Raw genomic sequence first — 25,109 nt, 5'->3', positions numbered from 1 at the left:
GTTTATTTCTTATTTAATTGTATAAATAAACAAATAAACTCAAACTTCGGGTTTGGGTCCTGGTTCTGATTCTGGTTCGGTTTCTCGTCCTGGTTGTGGTTCTGTAACTGGATCTGGTCCTGGTTCAGTGGTCCAGGAGTCAGTGGTAGAAGTGAGAGGGACGGCAGTCATATATTTCACGTTCTACTTAAATATTGATTGATATTGATCCAATGATCAAATATTATATTCAGTAAAGACATTATAACGTTATTATAACATTATAACGTAATGAAGTGTGTTTGTTAAAGGATGAAAGTACCAACGATGAAGAGTCCAAAAGCTTTATTGAAACACTTGGATACAGAGACACTTTTATATGGAAACACAAACACATCATAAATATTAGAATATATTAGAATTTATATTTGTTTAATGTTGGAACCTTCATTTCAAATATTTAAACGAAGCTCAATCAATAACAGATAAATCACAGCTCTAATGTTTAATCTTCACATCTCAACAACACGATCTGACAGGAACATTTTGATCATCTCAAATCAGGAAACGCTGTCTTCAGCTAAATGATCTGTTCTGATTTAGGAGAAGGAAGAGGAGCAAGATCAGGAGGAGGAGAAGATGGAAGAAAGAAGAAGAGGAACAAGGAGGAGAAGAACAGGCAGAGGAGGTGAGGACCAACTAAAAGAGGCATGTAGATCTAAATAGAAGATGTTCCCCACACCTACGTGTGTAGCTGTAAATACACACTGTCGTTTGTTCATTAGTTTAGAATAAACTCTTTCGTAGCCATTTTTTTAGAATTAGCTCAGACGCTATTCAGTGGAGTCATGATGACCTCATGCTGAGTCATTTCAGTTTAGGTGAATTCACTAAAGACCCTAAAATCCATGTCGGATTGCTGAGTCTTTTTTCATTAGATCTTCTGTTAGCTTCTGTCTGCTAAGCTAAGTTCCCAAAGCAAGAGCAGAAGAAGATGGAAGACAAGAAGAAGGAGAACGAGGAGCAGGAGGAGAAGAAGGTGGAAGACAAGAAGAAGGAGAACGAGGAGCAGGAGGAGAAGAAGGTGGAAGACAAGAAGAAGGAGAACGAGGAGCAGGAGGAGAAGAAGGTGGAAGACAAGAAGAAGGAGAACAAGGAGCAGGAGGAGAAGAAGGAAAGCTGAAAGCTTTAAATAGTGATTATTTAATATTAATGATTCATAAAGCGCACACTTTGTCGTGAAGTTTATTCCTCCTTTTATTCATTTAAAATCTCCAACTAAAAGTTTAAGGATGGAGAGACGTTGAAAGCTGATGGCGGTGGGGGGGGGCGGCCTAGCACTCAACCTCCCCCGCACGGCGCTCCGCCTCCTCGCTGGTGTGCTCCAGCGAGTTGGGGCTGAGGTACTCGAAGGCCTTCTGGCTCTGGGCCACGAACTGTTTGAGGGGCGCGAGGAGAAGCTCGCTGGCGGAAGGCCGGCGGTGGACCACGGCGTCCTGGGGCGGCTTAAGGAGGTCCTCCCCCCCCGTCGGGTCCTTCAGGCTGGAGCGGCGGCGGCCGTTGGGCGGATCAGGGCTCTGCGGGCTGCGCGCGGTGCGCGAGTAGAGGCTGCGGCGGCGGCGCGGGCGCCCGTCCATGGCCTTCAGGAACAAGCTGCTGGCCGAGCCGCGGCGGGACGAGCTGTCGGCCGCCGCCTCCTCCTGGTTCAGGAAGTCCTCGACCTCCTGAGTCGACGGCTGCTGCAGCTGAAAGACAGACGAGCGTCACACGCGGGGCTTTGGCCTAGCTCATCACAGACAGCGTTAGCTTAGCACAGACAGCGTTAGCTTAGCACAGACAGCGTTAGCCTAGCTAAGCACTGTGAATGATACGCTCCTCACAGGTTTCTGTGGATCGGGGGTCTGGACCCCGATCCCCACTCTAACATTGATAATGTGTTCAGTTCAATTCAACCACCATCAGATAGAACCTCCATCAACAGATGGGAAGGAAATCTCTGAGCAGTCGGTTGGTTTATGATGACCGTAGTAGTAATGTTTAATGACGTAGTAATGTGATTAATAGGAATAATGATGGTCAGCAGGGCCGTAGCAGGAAGCAGGAACCGGATCAGAGTCTCACCAGGTCATAGAGCGGCGTGGCGTTGATCACCAGCTGCACCAGGAGCTTTGCCAGTTCCTGCAGATCTCCCAGCAGCTGCTGGGTCTGAGCAGGCAGCTCCCTGATCCGCTGGACGGGCAGCAGCTCGGTCAACTTGGCAGCCTGACCTCTGACCCCGCTCAGGGTCAGCTCCCGGAGACCCTCCGCTCGGTACATCAGCGCCACGAGGAGGCGCTGCAGCTGCTGCAGCAGCTCACTCGCCAGATCCAGGATCCGACCCAGACCCACCTGCAAGGGACAGAGGGGTAACTCACCTGAGCTAACCGCTAACCTAGCCTCGAGCTAACAGCCCGCCTAATCCTCAGCTATGTCAGGGCTTCAAGCAGATGGTGGAAGGTGGAAATTATGAGCGAGGAGGAGTCTGTCCCACCTTGTCGGCGCCGGCCTCCAGCCTGGTCATGGCGCTCTGCAGCTGCTCCCTGACCTTCATCAGGCGGTGGTAGAGCTGCAGGCTGAGGTTCAGCAGGAGGCTCCGGACCCTGGTCCACACACTGGGCTCATCCTCATCTTCATCCTCGTACTCCTGCACCTTCATCTCCCACTGGCGACCTGAGGGATCGTCATCACCACCATCACCGCCATCACCGCCACATCTTTATGAATCTGCATATTGTCAAGTCGACCCCAGTGCCAGCTCTTATTGTGAAGGCCCAAACTCACGCAGGGTGGGGGGGAGGGGCAGGTAGTAGGCGCTGGCGTCCTCCAGGCGGGTCAGCACGTCGTCCAGCCCCCCCGCAGCGGCCCGGCCCGCCTGGGAGTCCTGCAGCAGGCGCACGGCGCGCCGAGCCGCCGCAGAGAGGCGCTGCAGCTGGTCCAGAGCCGCGTCCAGTCCGTCCACCACCCGCAGCTGCACGTCATCCAGCGTCAGGAAGAAGGCGTCCTTCAGGTGGCCCACCACCTGCCATGTGATCATGTGATCGGCGATCCATTAGATGATCCTCATCAACACATCAATCACTACATCAGCGCAACCCTGATAATCAATGAGAAGTTAATCACCTCCTCTGTTGATTGATTCAGAATCGGGAAGTTTTCCTCAAGACGATCGAGACCAAAGAGAACAAAACTGTTGGCGACTTCAACTGAAAACACAGAAAGTACTGCTAGTACTAGTAGTATGCATGAGTACAGCACCATGTATCCTAGTGTAGTAGCAGTAATACAGTGCAGTAGGACTTATACACACGTACTCTGCGGCTCCAGACTCTGGAGGAGGGGCGTGGCCCTCGTCATGGCAACCTGGGAGACGCTGCGCACGCCCACCTCGGCGACTCCGCCCATCAGTCGCAGCAGAGGGTAGCGACCTTTGACCTCCGAGTACACGGAGGTCATGGACTGCAGCGCCGAGCTGACCAGCGGCAGACTGGACACTCTGAGCACGGCGCTGGTCTGAAACACAGGAAGTGATGTGATCGGTCCGTCCCTCAATGAGCTCCCACTTCCTGTCCCCAAGGTTCCTACTCTGCACTCCCAGTAAAAGGACCAATACGTCAACCGTAGTAAACTAGAACCACAAAGTAGACGCACACTGTCCCTGTAAAAGTACTACCACACTGTCGTATAGTTTTCGAGGTAAAATTCCCACATCTGTACCTACAGCAGAGGCGTCAAACATCTGGCCGCCGGGTGACTTTTGCTGAGTGTGACAGAAATTGCATTTCTACAAAAGTGGCTGCTATTCCTGAAACGTCCAGTGGGGGTCGTCCTCTGTGAGAACATGTGGTTCCTCCAGGCAGCAGCGCACGCTCCAACATGACACAATCCCTGTGGAAGTGTGTATGTGGACCCCCTCCCAACACGGCTTTGACACCCGTGACCTGGAGTGGTTTCCTTATAGGTTTTTTGAGCAATGTATTGTGAAAACAGGAAATAGTACCAGGTATAGAAATCCTTTTATTACTACCTAACGATATTGTGTTTTGTGTGTGTGTGTGTGTGTTGTGTGTTGTTTGTGTGTGTTGTTTGTGCGCTCAGAGAGCCTTCCTAGGTTGATGAAGGGCTCACGAGGTACACAGCTGCACCAATCAATAGATGGTGACGTGTAAACGGGGGGCGGAGTCACCTCGTGATGATGACGCTCCGACATTTCTCCTTCACCAAATCTGAGGAGCAAACAGACCAGAGATCAGTGAGGAGAACATGAGGCAGTCAGCTGACAGAGTGCCACAAAGACCTGGATACACACACACATGCAGACACACACAGACACTCACACACAAACAGACACACACACACAGACACAGAATCACAGACACACATACACACCCACACATACACACACATACACTGACACACACACACACACACACACACACACATAGACACACACACACACACAGACCGACACAGACACACACACCCAGACACACACACACGCATGTGTTCACAGTGACCTTTAATCACAAAGGATCATTAGATTAATATTCATGTTGTCACACAACAACCACAACAGGTTTAAAGAAGAAAATAACCAGAAAAATTGAATTATTTTGACATCTATATAAACATAGTTAGAAGTGACCTCATGAATCATCATGACCCTGAGTTTACTGCATCAGAATAATATCAATAACTCAATGTAAATGTGATGATCCACTCGCATGTTGGACATTGAGAAGCTTCGTGGACTTTAGGCCACACGCTGAAGCTTCACTCAGGGAACAGATCAAAGCAGGTGGTGGATTGATTCTTTTTGGAGGATTTGGATGAATTTCAACAACAACAAAAAATCTCTAAAATAAAGAGGATTATTTTAATCTTTTATTCAGATGCTGATAATAATGTGATTTTTTCATTTGATTATGAAAACATGTGAATATCTGTCAGGTGATGAATCAATCAAATGTTCAGAGAAAATCACATCAAATACAAAACTAAAAAGTGTTGTTTTGTCCAAAACTAAAAGAGCTTCAGTTCTTAACACGTTTAAAGTTTGTGTTGAACAGAGAAGCCCAATAATCAGGAATATGATCCTTAAGTGTTCTTACCCCATCAGAGTGGCTCGCGGGTCCAGGAGGCGCTGACCTGCTTGATGACGAAGATGAAGATTTTCAGACTCTGTGACCTGCTCATAAAGACTCAAAGGGAGGTGCTCATCCGCCTGAGATCAGCCACCTGATTGGCCAAGATGGCTGTGATGTCAGCAGTGAGGCTGACCGATTAATTGCTCGTTTTGTGGGCGACCAATCGATTAATAAAACACTCAATGAAGTCATTCAGCAGAGACACACACACTAAAAACCTACTTATATTTACTTATTCCAGGTCTTTTGTGACTTCTCCCACTACCTCCATCGTGATGGAAACGGCCTAAAATCCAAACCATGCTAACGCCATTAGAGATGTTAGAACTGACGGTGATAGCATGTTAACACCATTAGAGATGTTAGAACTGACGGTGATAGCATGCTAACACCATTAGAGATGTTAAAACTGATGATGGTAACATGCTAACACCATTAGAGATGTTAGAACTGACGGTGATAGCATGCTAACACCATTAGAGATGTTAAAACTGATGGTGGTAACATGCTAACGCCATTAGAGATGTTCAAACTGACGGTGGTAGCATGCTAACACCATTAGAGATGTTGGAACTGATGGTGGTAACATGCTAACGCCATTAGAGATGTTAGAACTGACGGTGGTAGCATGCTAACACATTAGAGATGTTAAAACTGATGATGGTAACATGCTAACACCATTAGAGATGTTAGAACTGACGGTGATAGCATGCTAACACCATTAGAGATGTTAAAACTGATGGTGGTAACATGCTAACGCCATTAGAGATGTTCAAACTGACGGTGGTAGCATGCTAACACCATTAGAGATGTTGGAACTGATGGTGGTAACATGCTAACGCCATTAGAGATGTTAGAACTGACGGTGGTAGCATGCTAACACATTAGAGATGTTAGAACTGATGGTGGTAACATGCTAACACCATTAGAGATGCTAAACACTACCCTATGGGCCCTCTGATGGGTCACCTGGCGTCCATGACCCTCTACCAGATCATCATGTTTCCAGGAGAGACCGCGGCTGCTCTGGGATCAGGTCTCCGCCCCCTGACATCAGCGGAGGCCTCTAGCAGCTGACCCCGGATCAGATCCTCACGGGTTTCCGAGTAGAAGTTAAAACCTGCGACAGTTTGCCACTTGTTCTCCCCTCCGGCGTGACGGACCCTCAGGGGAGACGCGTGAACGCCGCGTTGGGAGGTTCCCGTGATGAAAGGAGCGCTGTGTGTTGGAGGCCTCCATGTGACCGAGGCGCTCTCGGGGTTACGCTATAACGCGCAGCGCCGCGCCACATTTGGCAGGGTTTTTTGGATCCAAAGTCGACGACCGTCGCATCACAGAAGCCTTCAGTTCTCCAGAGAGGAGCTTCTACTCGTTACCCAACGCCGCCGTCATGGGACCGTCACCTTCCGTAAGGGTTAGGCGTTCTGCACCAGAAGTGATGACATCATTGTGTCTCTGGTTCTGACTCAGAGGGGTCAGGGTTCAAGGGTTCAAGGCCTCAGGGGGGACAACGTGGTGTCAGGGTTCAGTCAGAGTGACCCTTGGGCCCAGATCAACACGTTCTCATGTCCTCCTCGCTTTGTCGCCTTGTGTCCCTCTATCCCTGTGTCCCTCTGTCCTTCTGTCCTTGTTTTTTTGTTTCCGAGTAAAGGTACTAATACCGTCAACTCTGCTGCTGTAAAAGTACTTATGCCAATCAGTTAAAGTACTTTAACTAATATAAGTAAAAGCCGTGGTAGGGTAGATGAGAAGGTAAAAAGTACTCCAGTACAATAGTTGTGTACATGTACCCTGATGCCTCTGTGGGGTACTAACATAAATATGATGTGTTTTTTGAAGGTTTGAGCAGTGAATAAACAGCGTATTAAATATATAATCTACAAAGGATATTGCAAACAAAGCTTTGACTCGTTGTAGTTTTTATTAACATTCCTCCAGGTTTCACAGCTCAAACACACCAAACAGGAAACATCTTCACCTCTGTACAAATCTACAGCGTCAATGTCCCTTCAGAAGAAAAGCCGTCTCCGGGTCACTTCCTGTCTGCTGACGAGCGAACTCGAGGAGGAGCGACTCCAACGTGACGGAGATATTAAAAAGCTCCTGACGAACATCTACAGGTCTTTATAAAAACACACCGAGCAAAGTGAGAACATCTCTAGAGGTCCTACGCAGCCAGTCAGAGGATGAACGAGGCGGGACGGAGACAGGAAGTGGAGGCGGAGCTGTGGCGGCCGACGCCCACAATACCAATCTTTGCTATATTTTGGCTAAAAGTACGATTTTATTTAGGATCGTAAAGCAGGAGGATGTCCGGATGAGGTCTTTTGACTTGAAGGGGAAGCTGTTTCATTTCTTTATAAGGATATTAAATCTGTTAAAAAAACAATATTATGTTATTCTCACCTACAGGTCATAACGAGTCCAAGTCTTAACGATTCCAAGTCATAACGATTCCAAGTTATAACGATTCCAAGACATAATGATTCCAAGTCTTAACGAGTCCAAGTCATGACGATTCCAAGTTATAACGAGTCCAAGTTACAATGATTCCAAGTCATAACGAGTCCAAGTCATGACGATTCCAAGTTATAACGAGTCCAAGTTCTAAAGATTCCAAGTTATAACGAGTCCAAGTTATAACGATTCCAAGTCATAACCAGTCCAGGTCATAACGATTCCAGGTCATAACGAGTCAATCATAACCAGTCCAGGTCATAACAAGTCCAGGTCATAACGAGCCCAGATCATAACGAGTCCAGATCATAACGAGTCCATATCATAACAAGTCCACATCATAACGAGTCCGGATCTTAAGGAGTCCGGATCATAAGGGGTCCGGATCTTAAGGAGTCCGGATCTTAAGGAGTCCGGATCATAAGGGGTCCGGATCATAAGGAGTCCGGATCATAAGGAGTCCGGATCATAAGGAGTCCGGATCATAAGGAGTCTCAATCAGCCGCCACAGCTGCTTCCTGCTGAGACTATTTAGAGACTGTTGAGTAAATGAAGTATTTTACAAGGTCTCTCGGTCTGCTCCAAGCCGCTCTATCAGCATCTCTTCAGTGGTCTTCAGTCTGGAGATGTGAACCGTTTGTAAATCCACATGAAGATGAGGGATCCTCCAGGATCAGGACTGAGGAGAGAGAACCGGGGATCATGCTGCCGCCCCCCCCGAACATGTTGCTTAACTGGTCCTAGTGAGGAGTACTTATACTTGGATATATTAGTTATACACAGTGTTAGTGAGTAATTTAAATGTTGCATTATGGTCCTGTCAATCAGTCAGCGGGATGTCAGCAGTTCTTCATTTGGACTTTTTTTTGTTTACTCTTCGGACAGACATGCGATGAACTGCATGACAACAACATCAAGAGGGGGAATCTTCTTTTTTCTGTTTTTTAATCTGAGCATTCCTTCCCCCCCGTCGACACACTTTAGGACAGTCTGACAGATGGACTCATGGTTCCTCTTTTAAAAAACAGCTCCTTCTGCTTCTCTTTAAAGGAGGTGGAGGGTTGTTTATGAGGCTTGAGAATGTTATGATGCAATAGGCAGAAAGGGGGGCGTTCACACCCGGCATTCCCTCGAGTCTTTGGGGTTCTGACCACGTGACGTCTGATCTGCTACAGATGTATAAGACTGGTGAGCAGGAGTGTGCGTTACCTCGGTGACGTACAATCACACCTTTTTTTAAACATCTTTTGGGCTCTTTCATTTGTCAAATAAACATAAAAGATGTTGGCTGAATAAATCAGTGTTTCTACATTGTTTTGTATTTATTAATCCCTAATGTCTCTCCAGGCTGAACACACGTCTCTTTGTTTGTCCAAGCTATGAATTATGGGTAATTCCCTTGGGCCAAGGCTGATAAGAGGGGCCAGACACAACTTCTTTGTCTCTTTGCTGCCATAAGAGCTGACGAGAGATCAGATCACCGAAGACGCATGTGAGCACCAGGTGTGAACGGGGGTGTGTGTGTGTGTGTGTGTGTGTGTGTGTGTGTGAGTCTTTAGCTCCTCCCTCAGTACTCGCTCAGGTTGTGCCATTTGGAGATCTGCCGGCGGGGGTTTTCGCAGACCTCCCTCCAGTGGGAGGCGCCGGAGGGGGCGGGGCCATGCAGGCCCAGCAGCAGGCGGCCCAGCACCTCGTTCTTGGTGGTCCGGTCGAAGTCCACCACCAGGAACTCCACGGAGATCTCGGGCAGCAGCTCCGGCGGGATGTCGTAGATGAAGGACTCGTTGAAGACGGGGTTCAGCGTGCACTTCTTCACGTGCGTCTTCTTCTTGGCGATGCGCTTGCGTCCGTAGAAGACGTTCACCTTCACATACGGGTCTGAGGAGAAGGCCAGAAGGTGAGTAACCGCAATAATGATCATAATATAATTCGTAACTTTAATGGCTTCATTGTTTTGTTTGTTCACTGAAGTGATCCGTGAGATTGGCATTCATTTAAAAAGCTTAGTAGCTTTGGTCTGTTTGTCATTTCTAATTGTTCTGTGTATAAGGCTTTTCACAATAAGAGTCTCCTTCAGGAAACAGTGTGAGGGTTGGACAGGAAAATATACTAAAGTTTCTGACACTCGTCTGACAAAAGAAGATTATTGTGAAATCTACTAAATACAAAAAAAACGCTCCCAGAGGATGAACCCTCCATCATCGGCCCTCCAGCGCCCCCTTCAGGAACGCTCAGAGGGACAGAACAGATCAACAGGAGGACTATTTTTAGTAATGGAATAATAATAATAATAATGGAAATAATAATACGTTAAGGAATAGTGAGAACATTTATACAGCAATATTGAATTGGATCTTTTTTCCTGACAAGCCGGTCAGATGTGATCGTGTTTATGTGAAACGGACACACAGGTGGCGACTCACTTGCTGACAGGCCGGTGATGTCCATCTTGGGGAGGTGTCGGGCCTTCAGGACGACCACGCTGAGGCGATGAGACACCGGCTGGTAGGACAGAGACGCCAGCAGCTCGCCACGAGTCTCACACTGACGACACAAGCACACATAACACCATGATATCATCTCATCATTTATTTTTATCGTAACGGTATTATTACACATTTGACTTCTCTCTTCTTCTACTCGTCACGGTTCTGCTTCCACAAAGGAGCAAGACTTTTATTTTGAAGGGACAGACCCAGGTCTGTGAGCACAGCTGGTATCAGAGCAGGAGGGTTTGACGTTGCCCATGAGGATGCTCCTCTGCTAGTACGAGAGAACCGACCAAACAGCTGATGAGCTCACCTGCATGTTCCTCTTGCTGATCTGCTGGCTCAGGTGGACTCGGCCCGTGCTCGGGTCCACGCCCTTCAGCGGCACCACGGCCTCCCCGATGACGTCGTCGCGCGCGAAGCGGTCGAAGCTGAGGACCAGGAAGTGCAGGGTGAGCTCGGGCAGCGAGCTGTAGGCCACGCCGTAGAAGGTGAAGGTCTCGTCGAACAGCGGGTCCAGGGTCTTCCTCAGCACGCGGGTCTTGACGCGGTGCTTCTTCTCCGGCAGGATGGTCATCTTCACGTAGGGGTCCGAGCTGCCCGCCTGCTCATCCATGGCGGGGAGGCCCCGGGCCCCGACGATGGTCACCACCAGGGCCTTCTTGGGGAAGTTGTAGTCGACGGTGAGGCTGACGGTGCCCAGACTCGGGTCGGGCTCCGGCTCTGAGGGGGCGGGGGTGAAGGGGGACGCCGTCTTGCTGCTGGTCTGGCTACTTCCGGCCGAGCTGCTGTCCAGGCCGCAGTAGTCGGCGCGGACCGGCAGGGCCCGCTCCATCCGCCCCGAGCCGTGGGCGGGGCCCGGCCCGGCGGGCGGGACCAGATGACTCATTTGGAGCTGACCCGGGACGTCCAGGATGTTGTTCTCGGCGTCCACCAGCACCAGGCCCCTCCCGGCGCCGGCAGCTGGGAAGCCGTGCTCTCCGTCGCGGTTGGACCGGTCCGCGTGCCGGAAGCCTCGCACGATCCTCTTGCTGCTGCTGAGGGATTCTGGGTAAATGCTGATGCCCTTCAACATGTGGATGAACTTGTAAGGGGGGTCTTCGGCGTCGCAGTAACGGTCGCCGTGCAGCTTGTAGCGTCCAGAGACGCGGACGTAACGGCGTTGACAGAAGGACCAGAGCAGAACCAGAACCACCACCACCAGAACCAGAACACCAGCTCCCAGGAAGCCCGCCAGGACCGGAGACATGGCTGAGACACACACACACAGCGAGACCACACTCATTAGATCCACATCTCAACGTTGTCTTTAATGAGACAGAAGAAAGCAGGTTCAATTCATTCAAACGGGCTTCATCAATTAAAAGCCTGAATAACATAACTTGTAACATTTCAAATAGGTGAGACTACATTTCCCACAATGCAAAGCAGCGGACACAACCGGTCGGAGGAGGAGGAGCCAGTGAGGTTCTTGCGGAGGTCTTTGTTTTCTGTGTACAGACACGTATTGTTGTCCTCATTCGTCCACACACAAACAGACACACACACACACACACACACACACAAACACACACACACACACACACAGACACACACACACACACACACACAGAGACACTTCAACAAACCATCAGTTTGAGACGACTCTGTGTTGCCACGTACATTATGTAGCATCCAACTTTAGATTTCATTTAACCAATAAAATTAAAGCATTTCATCAACACACAAATCAAATAGTCAAGCTGTTAATAGTGAATATTGGACTACATGAGAGAGCTACTAAACAGGAAATAAACAAAGTGACTAAATAAACAATAGCGATGAACACTAACCAGATGAAAGGATCACACCTCGAATCATTTCATCAATTGATCTGCATCAATTCCAGGCTTTGATTCGGGTTCGGTTATTGAGAAGCATCTTTATATCAGTTTAAAATATATTAACTTTAACTATGAGCTTTAAATCTCTGAAGTGTGCTTGTGGGTTGGAGGATTTTAGCTGAGTCACCGTTTCCGTCTCCTTGGTAACAGTAGGGGTCATTGTGGCATCTCCAGTTTAGAAGTGCTTAGTCTCAGCTTCCCCCTCGTTGAGTCTTTATTTATGTAATTCAACCGTATTTCAGTCCTAGAAGATGTTGAGATGAATCACTGATTGAAGCTGACTCGTTAAAGGTGACGATAAGTAGTAAATGAAGGGAACCATTGATCATGTCAGCATGACCAGTGCTTTGACATGCCAGCATCAGTGACCTTTGACCTTCCTTATAACATGATGTACACTTTTCCTTGAACTAGGTGATGTTATATAACGTCCATGTTTTGAACACTCGAACACCACGGCTTTTTTATTAAATACGGAGAACGTCGGCAGATTCACAACCAGAGAAACCTCCTTTCTCCTCCGAGCCATGACGCCATGTTTGGAACCAGCTGAGCTCGCTGCCTAGCAACACGCACAAACACCTACGCACACCAACAGCCACACACACACACACACACACACACACACACACACACACACACACACACAAACAGCCACACACACACACACACACACAGCCACACACACACACACAAACACACCAACAGCCACACACACACACACACACACACACACAGCCACACACACACACACAAACACACCAACAGCCACACACACACACACACACACACACACACACACACAAACAGCCCCACACACACACACAAACACACCAACAGCCACACACCCACACACACACACACACACAGCCACACGCACACAGTCACACACAAACACAAAAAGCCACACACACACACCTACGTGCACAAACAGCCACATGCACACACAAACATATATATATAATTATATATATATATGTTTGCACAGGTAAATCTCAGTGTTTCTCCCAGGTTCACAACTTGAGGGGGGGCTGGGAGGGTTCAGGGGGGCTGGTGGGGGTATCAGGGAGGCTGGGGGGGGGGGTATCAGGGGGGCTGGTGGGGGTATCAGGGGGGCTGGTGGGGGTATAAGGGGGGCTGGGAGGGTTCAGGGGGGCTGGTGGGGGTATCAGGGGGGCTGGTGGGGGTATCAGGGGGGCTGGTGGGGGTATAAGGGGGGCTGGGAGGGTTCAGGGGGGCTGGTGGGGGTATCAGGGGGGCTGGTGGGGGGTATCAGGGGGGCTGGTGGGGGTATCAGGGGGGCTGGTGGGGGTATAAGGGGGGCTGGGAGGGTTCAGGGGGGCTGGTGGGGGTATCAGGGGGGCTGGTGGGGGTATCAGGGGGGCTGGTGGGGGTATAAGGGGGGCTGGGAGGGTTCAGGGGGGCTGGTGGGGGTATCAGGGGGGCTGGTGGGGGGTATCAGGGGGGCTGGGAGGGTTCAGGGGGGCTGGTGGGGGTATAAGGGGGGCTGGGAGGGTTCAGGGGGGCTGGTGGGGGGTATCAGGGGGGCTGGGAGGGTTCAGGGGGGCTGGTGGGGGTATAAGGGGGGCTGGGAGGGTTCAGGGGGGCTGGTGGGGGTATCAGGGGGGCTGGTGGGGGTATCAGGGGGGCTGGTGGGGTTCAGGGGGGCTGGTGGGGGTGTCAGGGGGGCTGGTGGGGGTGTCAGTCGGTGCTCTGCTGCGAGCGCCACACAGACTTATTCACGACATGTTCATGTCAGGGTGAAACTGCCGTGCATAAAAAATAACAAAAAAAGGTTATACAATTTAATTTTTTCATTGCACACTTGAGGGGTGGGGTGGGGGCGCCCCCCTGTTTAGATGTTAGGGGAAACACTGAATATGTATATATAAATTAATATGAACTAATATAAATACTACTCAAACAGCGTACAACAGAGAAATGCTAAACTACATCAATGTATCAGTAATAATAGTCTGAATATAGATTACTGTGGCAAGATATGTTTGTAGTACATTTACTTAACCTGTGGCATTACTCGATTATTGTATGTATTAGAGTAACTGTACAGTATTAATACTTATTATTTATACATTTACTGTGTAACAGTATTTGTACATGATAGTATTAGTAGGCTACATTTACTTGTGACGGAGTACAGCGCAGTATTTGTACTCTTACTTTATAAGAGTACCTGTTCACTATGGTACTAGTACATTAACTGATGGCATGACAAGAGTATTTGTCCACTTTACAAATACTGACTGACGGTAATACGCCGCGTTCAGACATGACGTCACCTCACATACACCACCCCGACTGGCACGCGCACACGCTGATGAGGCTCGCGAGAGGAAGCCGCCCTGTGTGACGTCATGGATGTTATTCTCTTTGATCTTACGTTCCTCGGGTTACATCTCTTTCAACACTGCGCCATTTTGTCTTTAAATGTCCCCTTTGGCTGTTTGTTAGAGATTATTATGAGGACGACACGGGCCCTTTAGGCCCGAAACACCTGCTAGATTCCCCATCAGAAGAAATAAAACCGTTTTAAGACCCGGTGCGGAGGCGCCGCGACCGATTGAAAGCCGTTATCTCGACGGCGAGCAGCGGGGAGCTGGAGCCCGAACGGGCCCGGGACTCACCGTAGGCCGGTCCAAGCTCGATGATGTCCGCCATTTTGTTGTCCTGACGGAGCGGGATGAAGAGCGCAGAGATGGAGGAGACACCGCCTGACTACCGGCCGCTCCCACTCACACCCATAGAGAGAGAAGAGACCGAGAACGAGCCGCTGGTCCGGGAGAGGGGGCCGCTTCAGGATCCCGATGGCGTCCCGTCTCTGTCCCTGTCTTTTCCCTGTCTGTCTCCGTCGTCTCTGTCTCTGCGCACTGATGCTCGCGCTCGGATGCAGGGATTCTGCGCGGAGGCGCTGGAGAGGAGGCTGGGCAGAGATGGTGCATCGAGGGGGGAGGACTCACTCCGCGCAAAAGAGCAGTGGAGAAAATTAATTAATTATATATATACACACACACACACACGGTTTGGGATGGAGGGTTTGACCATGTCCTGGATGGAGACTGGACCCCATCCATTCACACCATGCCACGTGAGCACCAATGCTTTGAACTGGATGAGGCAGCCACTGGTAACCAGAATATACGTCACAATATGTACTAGAGCTGCAACTAACGATTATTTTAATAATCGATTCATCTGTCGATTATTTGTTCGATTAATCGGATAAAAAAATAAAAAATGTAAAAACGTTAATTTCCAACCCTTTATTGAAAAATAGAACTGACTGTGCACTTTCTAAATATGTTTTGCACTAACAGATTGCTCCTTGAACATCCCTAAGTAAGCAAATAAAATGGACTAACACAAAAAACATACACACATTGCATGATGTATACTTTACAGCCGCCAAATTAAATATATTAGGCACAAAATCATGAATCATCGCCGTGGTGCTCCCGTGCCAGGCCATGTCGCTTTTGCATATCTTACAATCAGACATGTCAACCCTCCCGAATTTCAAAGCCCCTCCCGAAAATATCCCGGACCGACCTTTCTCCTGATTTCCACCCGGACATCAATATTGCTGCACCACCCGTCACTGGGCGCGCTGTTTTAGACCGAACAATAATAAAGGTTACACCTTGAAGTCGAGCGCGCTGCAAAGAAAACCGCAGCACCCCCCCCCCCCCCCGTTGCCGGCTAGGACCCGCACCCCCCATTTCAGTGTGAAATATTTAGATCGCATTGGCTTCTCTTCCTCCGCATGTTTCAGAACAGTAGTACGGGTCTCTCCGATGTTCTGCTGCGCGAGCGCTCAACTTTTTTTTTCTCAGCTCTGCGCGGCGCGCGCAACTTTCTTTTAATACTCAAAGATAATAGTCGCGCGACACAACGAATCGATAATGAAATTCGTTGCCAACGCTTTTAATAATCGATTCTAATCGATTTCATCGATTCGTTGTTGCAGCCCTAATATGTACCTCTGAGATACATTTTGCACTTGTATTGTACTACAGCTCAGAGATATACGATACACTTTGTTGTTAAATATATAATTAATGATATTCGGATGTCGTTTTCTCCAAGCTGTACTGACAGCTGAATTTTTCATTTAAATAAGTCAATAAGATACATAGAACAATACGTTTTCAATGTGCGAATGAACTCACTAATTATTCCCAAAGATGATTGAAAGATAAAACCTTGACCCTTACGAAACCTGACAGTAATACAGAATCCGTACAGTCAAGGAGCAAAACTCCTATGTCTATGAGCACAAAGTCAGCCTCACACTAAACATACTTGTACACTTTACACACAGAAGTAGATCAAGATGTCACTTCCTTGCAATTCCAATGCATTGATTGTCAAATTACCAAACCCATTAAACACAGCCCTCAGGTGCCCAAACACAAAACGCACCAATCAGGTTTAAGCACCGTGCGATGCAGCAGAGTGAGACGTCACTGCGCTGTCCTCCTCAGTGCAATGGTCCTCGCGGAGGAGAAAGCCCCGCCCCCTGCGGCGCGTCACCAAATTGTCCTTGTACAACAAACAACCGGCTGGATGGATTTAAATTATTTTTATGTTTTTTCAGATGTTCGCCTTTATTATTTATGATCTATTTATGATGAGAACATCTAATGATGTGGGATCTAGCAGTGTGTTGATCATTTAGAGTGTGTATTAGGAGTGTAAAGCAGTGCGTTGTGCAGGGGGTTTGTACGCACACACACGTGTGTTTTACAAAATTTTTGCAAACTCAGTGAGGGGTTTTGCTATAAATATTAAAAGTTTTAGAAACTGTGCTACGAGAATCACAGCTCTTGAGAACAACGTAAAACAATGTGGTGGTTGTGTAATAGTGGAAGAGTCTGTGTCTTTAGGGAAGTTGCAGCAGAAAGATAGACGACGCAAAACAGAAGTGGTCCAAAGGTGATGTAGAAAGCCAACTTCGGGGAAAAGAGTGAACGCAGTGAGGAAGAGAGAGCTTCGCCTGGACTGATTCACAGTCGGTCCGCTCACTTCTAGAACATCAACCCCGGGGAAAAGCAAGGATGGCGGTTGTGGAGCCAAAGGTTGTGTGCTGCTGTCTGCTGCTCCTCACAGGTGAGACCGGCGCTCTCTCACCCGGGGGGCGGGGGGGAGAAACATTGCGGTTTGAATAAAAGCAGCGAGAGCAACTGTCCTGCAACATGAGATCAAGCATCCGGTCAGACCAGAGACAACCAGGGGCCCCGCGGAAACATTTTGTGTGACCCCTTGTCTTGTCTTGTCCAGGTGCTGTGAGTCAGGGGCCCAGGGTGGACTATCGGGATCCGGCGTGTGCCGTTAGAGGATCTACTCTCACAATCCTCTGCTCCTTCACTCCACAGTCCGTCGTCGAAGATGGAAAACGGGTTCTGGCCGAGATCGTCAGAGTCGTTTGGTGCCAGAACCATCAAATCTGTCACCTCACTACTCCGTCAGTGTACGACAGTGAGTTACGATACGCACGGGTCAACGACCCTCGTTACCGTTACCTGGGAGACAAGAAGGGAAACTGCACCTTGCAGATCACAGGTGTGCAGCGGGGAGACAACGCGACCTTTCGCTTCAGAATGGAAGCGAAAGAGACAAAAAATCATTTTACTGGCCGAGGAGTGACAGTGCGAGTGTCCGGTAAGATCAGCCAACACACCTGTTGCATACTAATGAGCTTTAACAGACTGGTTTGTGTGTTTGCTAAACTTGTGATCCATCGGATGCTACCGGAGCTCACGACCTCGTGGGTTAGAAGCATCTCACCACACACACGAGACGAGATGATCCAGGGCTTTGAGAAGAACACGCCCTCTTTTTGTCTTATTTGTGAAGCTTAAGTGGACGGAAGATGCAAAATGTTTTGGGGTTCTTCAGTCTCTGGGATCTGATCTCAGAACAGCAACGTGCCAAAACGTCTATGAGTCACTTTGATCGGAGGTTTGAGACTCAGATGATGAGTCTCCTCACTCTGTGGAGTCTTAAAACTGAACCAAGTTTCATCACATTTCATTCTAATTAGTGACAAATAAATGTATTATGACTTTATTTACTCATAAATAATCATGTTGAAGTAGTGGTCATGGAGCTAAGATAAAGAATAAAGATCTTTGGTTGTCAGGATCAGTATTCATGGATTCATGTGTTTCTTAAAGAAAGTTAAAAAGCATAATTCCTACTAAAGTTTCAGAAAGCTTGCTGACTGGAATCATTACAAACTCTAATGAGGCGTTTGCACCTGTTACATCATCATTGGTTCCATCCAATGAGCATCAGTGGTGTTCATGTAAAGCCTTTAAAATGTATTTCAGATGGAGCTCAGATGGAGGTGCACAGCTCCACGGACGGACAGTTTAAAAGAGGGGAAGCCGTCACACTGAACTGCACTACAAAGTGCACTTTCCACCAACTGGAGGTCACCTGGCTCAGAGATGGCCACGCCCTCAAACACACTGGCCCTTCCCTCCACCTTGCCGCCCTGACTGCAATGGATTCTGGGAACTACACCTGTCGTTTGAAGAACAACGTTGGCTCATTATCCAAAGCCTTTAGTGTGCTTGTAGAGGCTGAAGAGGAAGGTTAGTTAGAGGAAAGTAATTTTTAATGCTGATAACATTAATTCACGGGTCTTATTTTGAAAAGCTGACGGGTAAAGGTATCTGAGCAGGTGTGGTGTTCAGTGACCGTGGTGATTGAGAGTCTCCTCACAGACTGCTGTGTTTCAGGAAGCGTTCAGGTGTCTCTAATAGTCGGCGTGGTGTCTGCTGTCCTGATGCTCCTCTGCTTCGTCATCCTGGTCCTTGTCATCATCAGACAGTACGACACGGCCCTCGTTCTCAAAATATACACATCTTCGTAGTACTATCTTCTGCCGTTGATGTTCCTGTTTGTTTCTTGGTTCATAGGTTACTTTTACTGAAACTACTCAAACTCCAGTACATTTGAGTACTTTAATTTATATATATATATATATATATATATATATAATTTATGACACGTACTTCATGATGTCATCTTGCTTTTATTCTTGTACTTTTAGGAAGAATCAGTCAGCTGTGAGAGGAGAGGCGGGACCAAAGGTGAGTCATTGATAAATAAGTATCTTATTATGTTTTAGTTAATACAACCGTTAAATATATCTGTATGTATACAAATATATATTTAATCTATACATGTATATAGACAGTTATGTGTACCAGAAGCAGGTCCTTTTGCATAATAATATGATATTGATTTGAAGTACAACCAGGCGGAAGGAGCTCAGCAGCAGGTAGAAGACGTCACCTACGCCCACATCCAGTTCAGGGCCAGTGGAAGCCAAGCCAGGTATACTGGTATAATTATTATCATCCTTAGTGTTACTATAGGAATCATTATTATTATTATCAGGAGGGGCATCAGAGACAATGAGTCTCTCTGACTGACTCAACATCTTTATGTTTACTTGTTTGTTTGTTTGCAGACCGGTGGAGGTGGAGGACGACTCCATCATCTACATCTCTGTAGTTGCTCGGGGCTGAGGTCACATGACCTGTGAACATTACGTTGTTATAACGTCCGAACTGTTCTTTCACTAAACATTTAATAAATAATGCTTCTGGATCCAAACACGTGTCTTCTAAATTTTGCTGATACTGCTCTGTGTGTACTACTACCTCTTGAAAATACTTCGTACGTATACAGCTTAGTTCTGTGTTGACGTTAGCTTCGTTAGCGCATTGCTTACATTGTAATATTGCTAACGTAAATAATTTTCCATTCATCTTCTGCTGGATCGGTCAAAATATAGATGCAGTCCATAATAGACATTTGACTTTCTGTAACCACCAGCAGTAATATATCTTTAATAATGTAACTGTTAGATTATTGAAGAAAAAGTACAGCCACTCGTACATTTTTTCTTAAAATAGAGAACGTCCGCAGATGGCGGCCATCTTGGTCCGGTCAGCTCGCTCAGCATAACATTGTGTTGCTAGTGGTACACGTAATTTAAACAACCACAACTTGCTCAGTTTCTAACCGATTTTCAAACGGGTTGGTTTGTTATAAACGTCAGAGATGTAGTTATGACACTATATGAAAAACATGTTCTGTTTAATATCATTTTCGTATCGGTTGAAAATTGAGCAATTTATGGTTCTTTAAAAAGTACATGAACTACCAACACAATGTGATGGGTGACCGAGCTGACCGGACCAAGATGGCCGCCAAATGCGGACTTTCGACTCCGTTGGTCGGCAACGCGGACGAGACTTTATATATATATCTAAGGTCCGGTCCGCCCCTCGAGTTTCACTTCCGATGTCAGAGGTCACGGTCCCGGCTGAAGATGGCGGCGCCCGACGAGTTGTTTTGCTGGGAAGGAGACTGGGGTCTACCGTCAGTCAGCACCGACTGCCTGGTGGTCCTGGTGAGTGTCTGTTCTAAAACGGCTTCATTCACAACCGGAAACACCGGATAAATCTCCCGGTAACTGCTGCTAGCGTTAGCATGCTACGGCTCAATGAACGACGGACGGACGGACGGTTAAACGGCAGAACACGTTGTAACGGAGAAACCGAGTGAAGCCTTTGACGTCTGAGTGTTCGATTAGATGGCTTCTGTATCGATTAAACTGATTATTCTCATTATGTCTCACTGTTTGAGGCCTATAAACGTAATAATTATTGTGTTCACAGGCAACGTGCTTACCGAAAATAGAGCTGCAACGATTGATCGACCCACTAAGCTTACAAGTGCATACTATGACAGGCCTTATTTCAAAGTATTGGCAGTGAAAGTACACAAGTATCTCAACATGCGTCACTTAAAGGTTAAGACGTTTAATCCCTCAAATGACCACGAGGCGGAGCTACACCCACTCCTGTCTCCTTGTCTCTTTGTTTGTATCTCTCTGTCTCTATATGTCCTCATGTGGACAAACTGTCCATCCTCCTGTAAGATGAGGCGCTTGTAGTGTGAGCTCCCAGAATCCTTTGCAGCGGCGGTGGCCTTGATGATTCAGGGTCTGATGTCGATGGGGAGACACTGATTCATGACCTCGTCTACATGTGTGTGTTGAACTCAGATCTGCGCGCAGCAGTGCATTCTGGGTATTGTCTGGGCGGTTGGCCACTGTGTTGTAATGTCTCATATTTTCAGGTTGTGAATGTTTATTTTAAATGTGACTCTTTCCATTGTTGCAGTGTGGGACTTTATTGTTATTGCTTATCTGTTGTTGTTGTTGTTGTTTTATTTGTTGTTGTCTCCCTGCAGGCCTACGCTCAGTTTGCAGGAGCTCCTCTGAAGCTCAAGAAGATGTCTAACCCCTGGAGGAGTCCCAGCGGTGAGGCGCCGCCACACTGGCAAACAACTGTTGTTGTTGTTGTTGTTGTTGTTTACTTCATTTCTGTTTCTTTCTCAGGATTACTTCCCACTCTGAGGACCAATCAGAAAGAGAGTTTGACCAGACCCTCCGACATCATCATCCACCTGAGAAAACAGGTAGCCTCCTCCTTCCGAGCGCGTGGGAAAGAAACTCCAGCCTTGCCCTCGGTGACGTTGGGCCTTCCTCCCGTCTATCTGACGCCCAGCTGGAACGCATTACCCAGCATGCTCTCTAATATTCTCCATCACGTTGTCAAGGAAACGTAATACTGCACAAAGAATGTGCTGTGATGTGAGAGCATGGGGGACGTTGGTTATATGAGGACAGTGAGGTTTTGGACATATTTGATGGACTGTGAAGAAAAACGATACCGTTCAAACAAGTATTTATTTGGAAATGACAATATATTTAATCAGGTCTCAATATTCTCTCCAACGTTTAACACCCTGAGAAGTAAAACCGCTTCTTCATCAACAGGATCGTCCAGAAAAGGACCTCCATGTTCCAGAAGACGCTTTAGTCTTTAACGTAACAGGATCTTTGTTCTTATGTGGAAACTGATTCAGAATATGAATGAATGAGGTTCTCTGCATTGCAAGACTGTACAGACAGTATGAGAGACAGTGTGTGAGACCGTATAGAGACAGTCTGTGAGACAGTCTGCGGGACAGTGGATGCTCGTCTGCAGCGTGTGGTCTTCATCACGTAACGGGAACATCTTCTTGTAAATAAATGATTCCTGTCTTCAGCATCGATGTAAAAACGGGTCTTTGTGAGGAGAACTGTCTTCTATAAAACGTTCATCTAACTGATATCGCTCCTTCAACAATGAGGAAGAGTGCGGAGTGGTGAACTAATCCAGCAGCTCAAATGAACTTCAAGGTGTTCGTTTGGTTGCTATGGTGATTTAGCCCAATCTTCTTCGGGGGAAACCGAAAAGCCTGCTCTACATCATCTCATCCTACGAATTATCCGGCTAACTCGGTTAGCCAGGTACGAGGCCGTGATGGACCGATCTTCTCCATGTCCTAGTTTAGCTGCTTTACATCTTCAGTAGCTAAAAGACCTAGCGCTACGACACTTAGCGTTACGATTCCTTCCTTTATAATCTGTGTTTTTCAGAAATACAACGCGGACTACGACCTCTCGGCCAAAGAGGGCGCCGATAGCCTGGCCTTCACCTCTCTGCTGGAGGAGAAGCTGAAACCTGCTTTGGTGAGTGAACCCTCAAACTCTCAGCAACTGCCCCCCCCACTCTGCACACACATGTTCAGGACAGGTCCTGTGTCTGAACTAGATCTACACCTTCTGGGTGGAGCCCAAGAATTACGTGGACGTGACCCGCCGCTGGTACGCTGACCACATGCCCTTCCCCCTCAACTTCTTCCTGCCCGGCCGCATGCAGCGCGGCCAGCTGGAGAAGCTGCGTCTGCTGCGAGGAGACGAGGGCCTGGAGGCCGGGGAGGAGCTGGAGAAGGAGGTGAGGAGGAGAGCCTCAAAGTTTCCATGTGTTTGGGTTGGTTGGAACAAGTTTACAAGCAAAAGGGAAAATGTGTCTCCAGCGGAAAACGCCGGTAATGGAAACCAGTCAAAGGTCAAAAGAGAGCGGTTAACCGCCCATTTGTTCCTGTCTGTGTGTTTCTGTGTCGTCTCGGTTGCGCTCATGAAAGCTTAACAGCTGGTCCTGGAACAGCGGAGCAAATACACATGAATGTTGATTCTTCACCAGGCGTCATTACACACAAGCTCACGTTGCTCAGAAACTTTAACCCGTTGAATGTCTATGACAGACGCAACAGGCTAGCTAACGTCACGTAGCTAACGTCGTCCCCTAGCTAACGTCGCGTAGCTAACGTCGCGTAGCTAAAGCCTAGTTTATGCTTCTGCGTTTTCAGATAAACGCAAGGACACGCAGACGCAAGAGCCCCTTGCTGCCTTTTCACCCCCTCTTGCGTGTGTCGACCCATTTTTCTAAACATCCTTTCCAGAGTATCACATTTCCGGTTTCAGGAAAGCTAACGGCGTCCCCCTGGCTAACGTCACGTTGCATGCGTGTTTGTGTTTGCGTGTGCGCCTCTAACGTGTGAACCCGTGTGTGTTCTCCAGCTGTACCGTGACGCTGTCGAGTGTCTCAACCTTCTCTCCCAGCGACTCGGCTCACAGAAGTTCTTCTTTGGTGACTCGTGAGTTCAGAACCAATCCTCAAACCCAACCGGTGTCCTGTCAACGGCGTTACCGTAGCAACAGTCATGTGACTACCATTGGTGCATTAGATGAGAACTGTATATATAAATATTAGTTAATATTTGTACTATACCTCCTTCGCTATATTGTGTGTGTGTGTGTGTATATACACTGTATGCGTTATTGGACCGTCACAATGTCCTGTGACCCTGCAGACCCTGTTCTCTGGACGCTTACGTCTTCGGTCACCTGGCCCCCGTCCTGAAGTCCAAGCTGCCCAACAGCAAACTGCAGCAGCACCTCAAGTCCCTGGACAACCTGACCAGCTTCTGCAGCAACATCCTGCTGCTCTACTTCCCCCAAGACGGCCGCGGTGAGGTCACCGCCGCATGACTTCATCGCTCAGACAGATGAGCTCGTTGCTTGTGTGGCGGGGAGCCGATGGAAGCTGCGCGAAGACGCGTTGGGCTCGTGTTGCTTTCGCTCCGATCAGCTGACGCGAATCTTTCCTCCCTGTTTTTTTTTTTTTTTTTTCCAGAGACCTTCGGTCCAAAGCCTTCCTGCTCGCCAGCGGCGGCGCCCGAAGGCGGAGACTTTGACCACGTCCCCAATAAGCGCAGGAAGCAGGTGCTGTCGGCCCTGGTGGCGCTGGGCGCCATGCTGAGCTACGCCCTGCTGACCGGCATGGTGTCCATCCAGCAGGAGGTGCTGCAGCCGCAACCGCACCCCTTGACCATCGGTTCCCATGGCGACGAGGACGAGGACAACTGAGGATGCACCGTGGTGCATTATGGGACTTTACGGACAGAAGTAGAGATGTCGTAGCAGAGAGCTTGTTGTCTGCTCCGCTGTCACCAAAGAAAGGTGTCGCTCTTATTAAAAGAGAATAATCTTCAGCAGCAGCTGCTTGGTAAACAGGAAGTGAACAACGTTGGTTTATGTAAATACATCAACAAATAATCTGGTTATTCCTTGAGTTGGATGTGTTTAAACAACATTGTTAAAAAAAATAAACAAGTTAAAGATTAAGAAGAAGAAGAAGAATAAGAATGTGTGTGTCTGTACAGTCATTTAAATCTCATCATAGATTCTGAGGTGGAGGTGTGACCTTCGTAGCTCTGGCTGTGTGTTGAGGGTCATCGTCCTGCTGCAGGAAGTCTTCTGCAGACCATCATGTCCTCTTCAAGGATTGTCCTGTACTTGTCTGCGTCCATCTTTCCCTCGTTGTGACTGGTTTCCTGCTGAGAGAAGCATCCCCTCAGCATGATGCTACACCACCACGTTTCCCTGTTGGGGTGGTGTGCTCGGGGTGACGGGTGGTGTTGGTCTTTCCTCCACACAACTATTTGCATTGAGGCCAAGAAGTTCCATTCTGCTCTCTGAGCACAGCACCTTCTTCCACGTGTTGCTGTGTCTCCTACATTGTGTTAAACTCCAAAAAGGATTTCTTCTGGTTTACTCTCAACAGAGTGCTGCTTCACATGACCTAGCCTGATGCTAAGCTAATATCCGTACGGCTAAATGTATT

The 25,109-nt window shown here is 48.1% G+C and overlaps 4 protein-coding genes across 5 annotated transcripts; 2 read left to right on the top strand and 2 right to left on the bottom strand.

The window, feature by feature from the left end:
* Positions 1 to 317: 317 nt before the first annotated feature.
* plin6 (perilipin 6) lies at positions 318 to 5,401 on the bottom strand. The gene is made up of 8 exons (XM_062565707.1): positions 5,127 to 5,401; positions 4,202 to 4,241; positions 3,330 to 3,528; positions 3,139 to 3,221; positions 2,800 to 3,037; positions 2,510 to 2,688; positions 2,101 to 2,367; positions 318 to 1,724 (listed from the first exon to the last, which is right to left on the bottom strand). Exons 1-8 carry the CDS (start codon positions 5,129 to 5,131, stop codon positions 1,314 to 1,316), a joined length of 1,422 nt encoding a protein of 473 aa, XP_062421691.1. The 5' UTR covers positions 5,132 to 5,401; the 3' UTR covers positions 318 to 1,313.
* A 1,659-nt stretch (positions 5,402 to 7,060) lies between these two features.
* On the bottom strand, positions 7,061 to 14,952 carry syt11b (synaptotagmin XIb). Its single transcript, XM_037453943.2, has 4 exons — positions 14,637 to 14,952; positions 10,422 to 11,359; positions 10,043 to 10,163; positions 7,061 to 9,497 (listed from the first exon to the last, which is right to left on the bottom strand). The coding sequence occupies exons 1-4, from the start codon at positions 14,668 to 14,670 to the stop codon at positions 9,187 to 9,189; spliced, it is 1,404 nt and encodes a 467-aa protein (XP_037309840.1). The 5' UTR covers positions 14,671 to 14,952; the 3' UTR covers positions 7,061 to 9,186.
* A 762-nt stretch (positions 14,953 to 15,714) lies between these two features.
* On the top strand, positions 15,715 to 19,638 carry LOC119196929 (uncharacterized). Of its 2 annotated transcripts, none has more exons than XM_037452730.2 (7): positions 15,715 to 17,118; positions 17,290 to 17,670; positions 18,342 to 18,608; positions 18,756 to 18,846; positions 19,070 to 19,109; positions 19,280 to 19,356; positions 19,493 to 19,638. In XM_037452730.2, the coding sequence occupies exons 1-7, from the start codon at positions 17,067 to 17,069 to the stop codon at positions 19,548 to 19,550; spliced, it is 966 nt and encodes a 321-aa protein (XP_037308627.2). In that variant the 5' UTR covers positions 15,715 to 17,066; the 3' UTR covers positions 19,551 to 19,638. The 2 variants fall into 2 exon arrangements, with proteins under 2 accessions (XP_037308627.2, XP_037308626.2); XM_037452729.2 differs by having other exon boundaries at positions 19,271 to 19,356.
* Positions 19,639 to 20,295: 657 nt separating this feature from the next.
* On the top strand, positions 20,296 to 24,606 carry mtx1a (metaxin 1a). Its single transcript, XM_037454986.2, has 8 exons — positions 20,296 to 20,440; positions 21,286 to 21,355; positions 21,434 to 21,513; positions 22,520 to 22,612; positions 22,695 to 22,877; positions 23,504 to 23,580; positions 23,797 to 23,954; positions 24,120 to 24,606. Exons 1-8 carry the CDS (start codon positions 20,360 to 20,362, stop codon positions 24,350 to 24,352), a joined length of 975 nt encoding a protein of 324 aa, XP_037310883.1. The 5' UTR covers positions 20,296 to 20,359; the 3' UTR covers positions 24,353 to 24,606.
* The last annotated feature ends 503 nt before the right edge of the window (positions 24,607 to 25,109 follow it).

The sequence above is a fragment of the Pungitius pungitius genome, chromosome 11 (assembly GCF_949316345.1).
Source record: "Pungitius pungitius chromosome 11, fPunPun2.1, whole genome shotgun sequence".
In the NCBI taxonomy this organism is placed as follows: domain Eukaryota; kingdom Metazoa; phylum Chordata; class Actinopteri; order Perciformes; family Gasterosteidae; genus Pungitius; species Pungitius pungitius.
Note: the sequence above shows the minus strand (reverse complement) of the source record. Positions and strands in the feature narration are given on the sequence as shown.

Coding starts and splice junctions, on each gene's coding strand:
- plin6 (XM_062565707.1), bottom strand. Junction 3,529..4,201: donor CGGAGCGTCATCATCACGAG/GTGACTCCGCCC, acceptor CCTGTGTTTCAG/ACCAGCGCCGTGCTCAGAGT. Junction 3,038..3,138: donor TGAATCAATCAACAGAGGAG/GTGATTAACTTC, acceptor ATCACATGGCAG/GTGGTGGGCCACCTGAAGGA.
- mtx1a (XM_037454986.2), top strand. CDS start 20,360: ATGGCGGCGCCCGACGAGTTGTTTTGCTGGGAAGGAGACTGGGGTCTA. Junction 22,878..23,503: donor GGGAGGAGCTGGAGAAGGAG/GTGAGGAGGAGA, acceptor TGTGTTCTCCAG/CTGTACCGTGACGCTGTCGA. Junction 23,581..23,796: donor AAGTTCTTCTTTGGTGACTC/GTGAGTTCAGAA, acceptor GTGACCCTGCAG/ACCCTGTTCTCTGGACGCTT.
- syt11b (XM_037453943.2), bottom strand. CDS start 14,670: ATGGCGGACATCATCGAGCTTGGACCGGCCTACG. Junction 10,164..10,421: donor TCAGCAAGAGGAACATGCAG/GTGAGCTCATCA, acceptor TTGTGTCGTCAG/TGTGAGACTCGTGGCGAGCT. Junction 9,498..10,042: donor CATCACCGGCCTGTCAGCAA/GTGAGTCGCCAC, acceptor CCTTCTCCTCAG/ACCCGTATGTGAAGGTGAAC.
- LOC119196929 (XM_037452729.2), top strand. CDS start 17,067: ATGGCGGTTGTGGAGCCAAAGGTTGTGTGCTGCTGTCTGCTGCTCCTC. Junction 17,671..18,341: donor AGTGACAGTGCGAGTGTCCG/GTAAGATCAGCC, acceptor AATGTATTTCAG/ATGGAGCTCAGATGGAGGTG. Junction 18,609..18,755: donor TGTAGAGGCTGAAGAGGAAG/GTTAGTTAGAGG, acceptor GCTGTGTTTCAG/GAAGCGTTCAGGTGTCTCTA.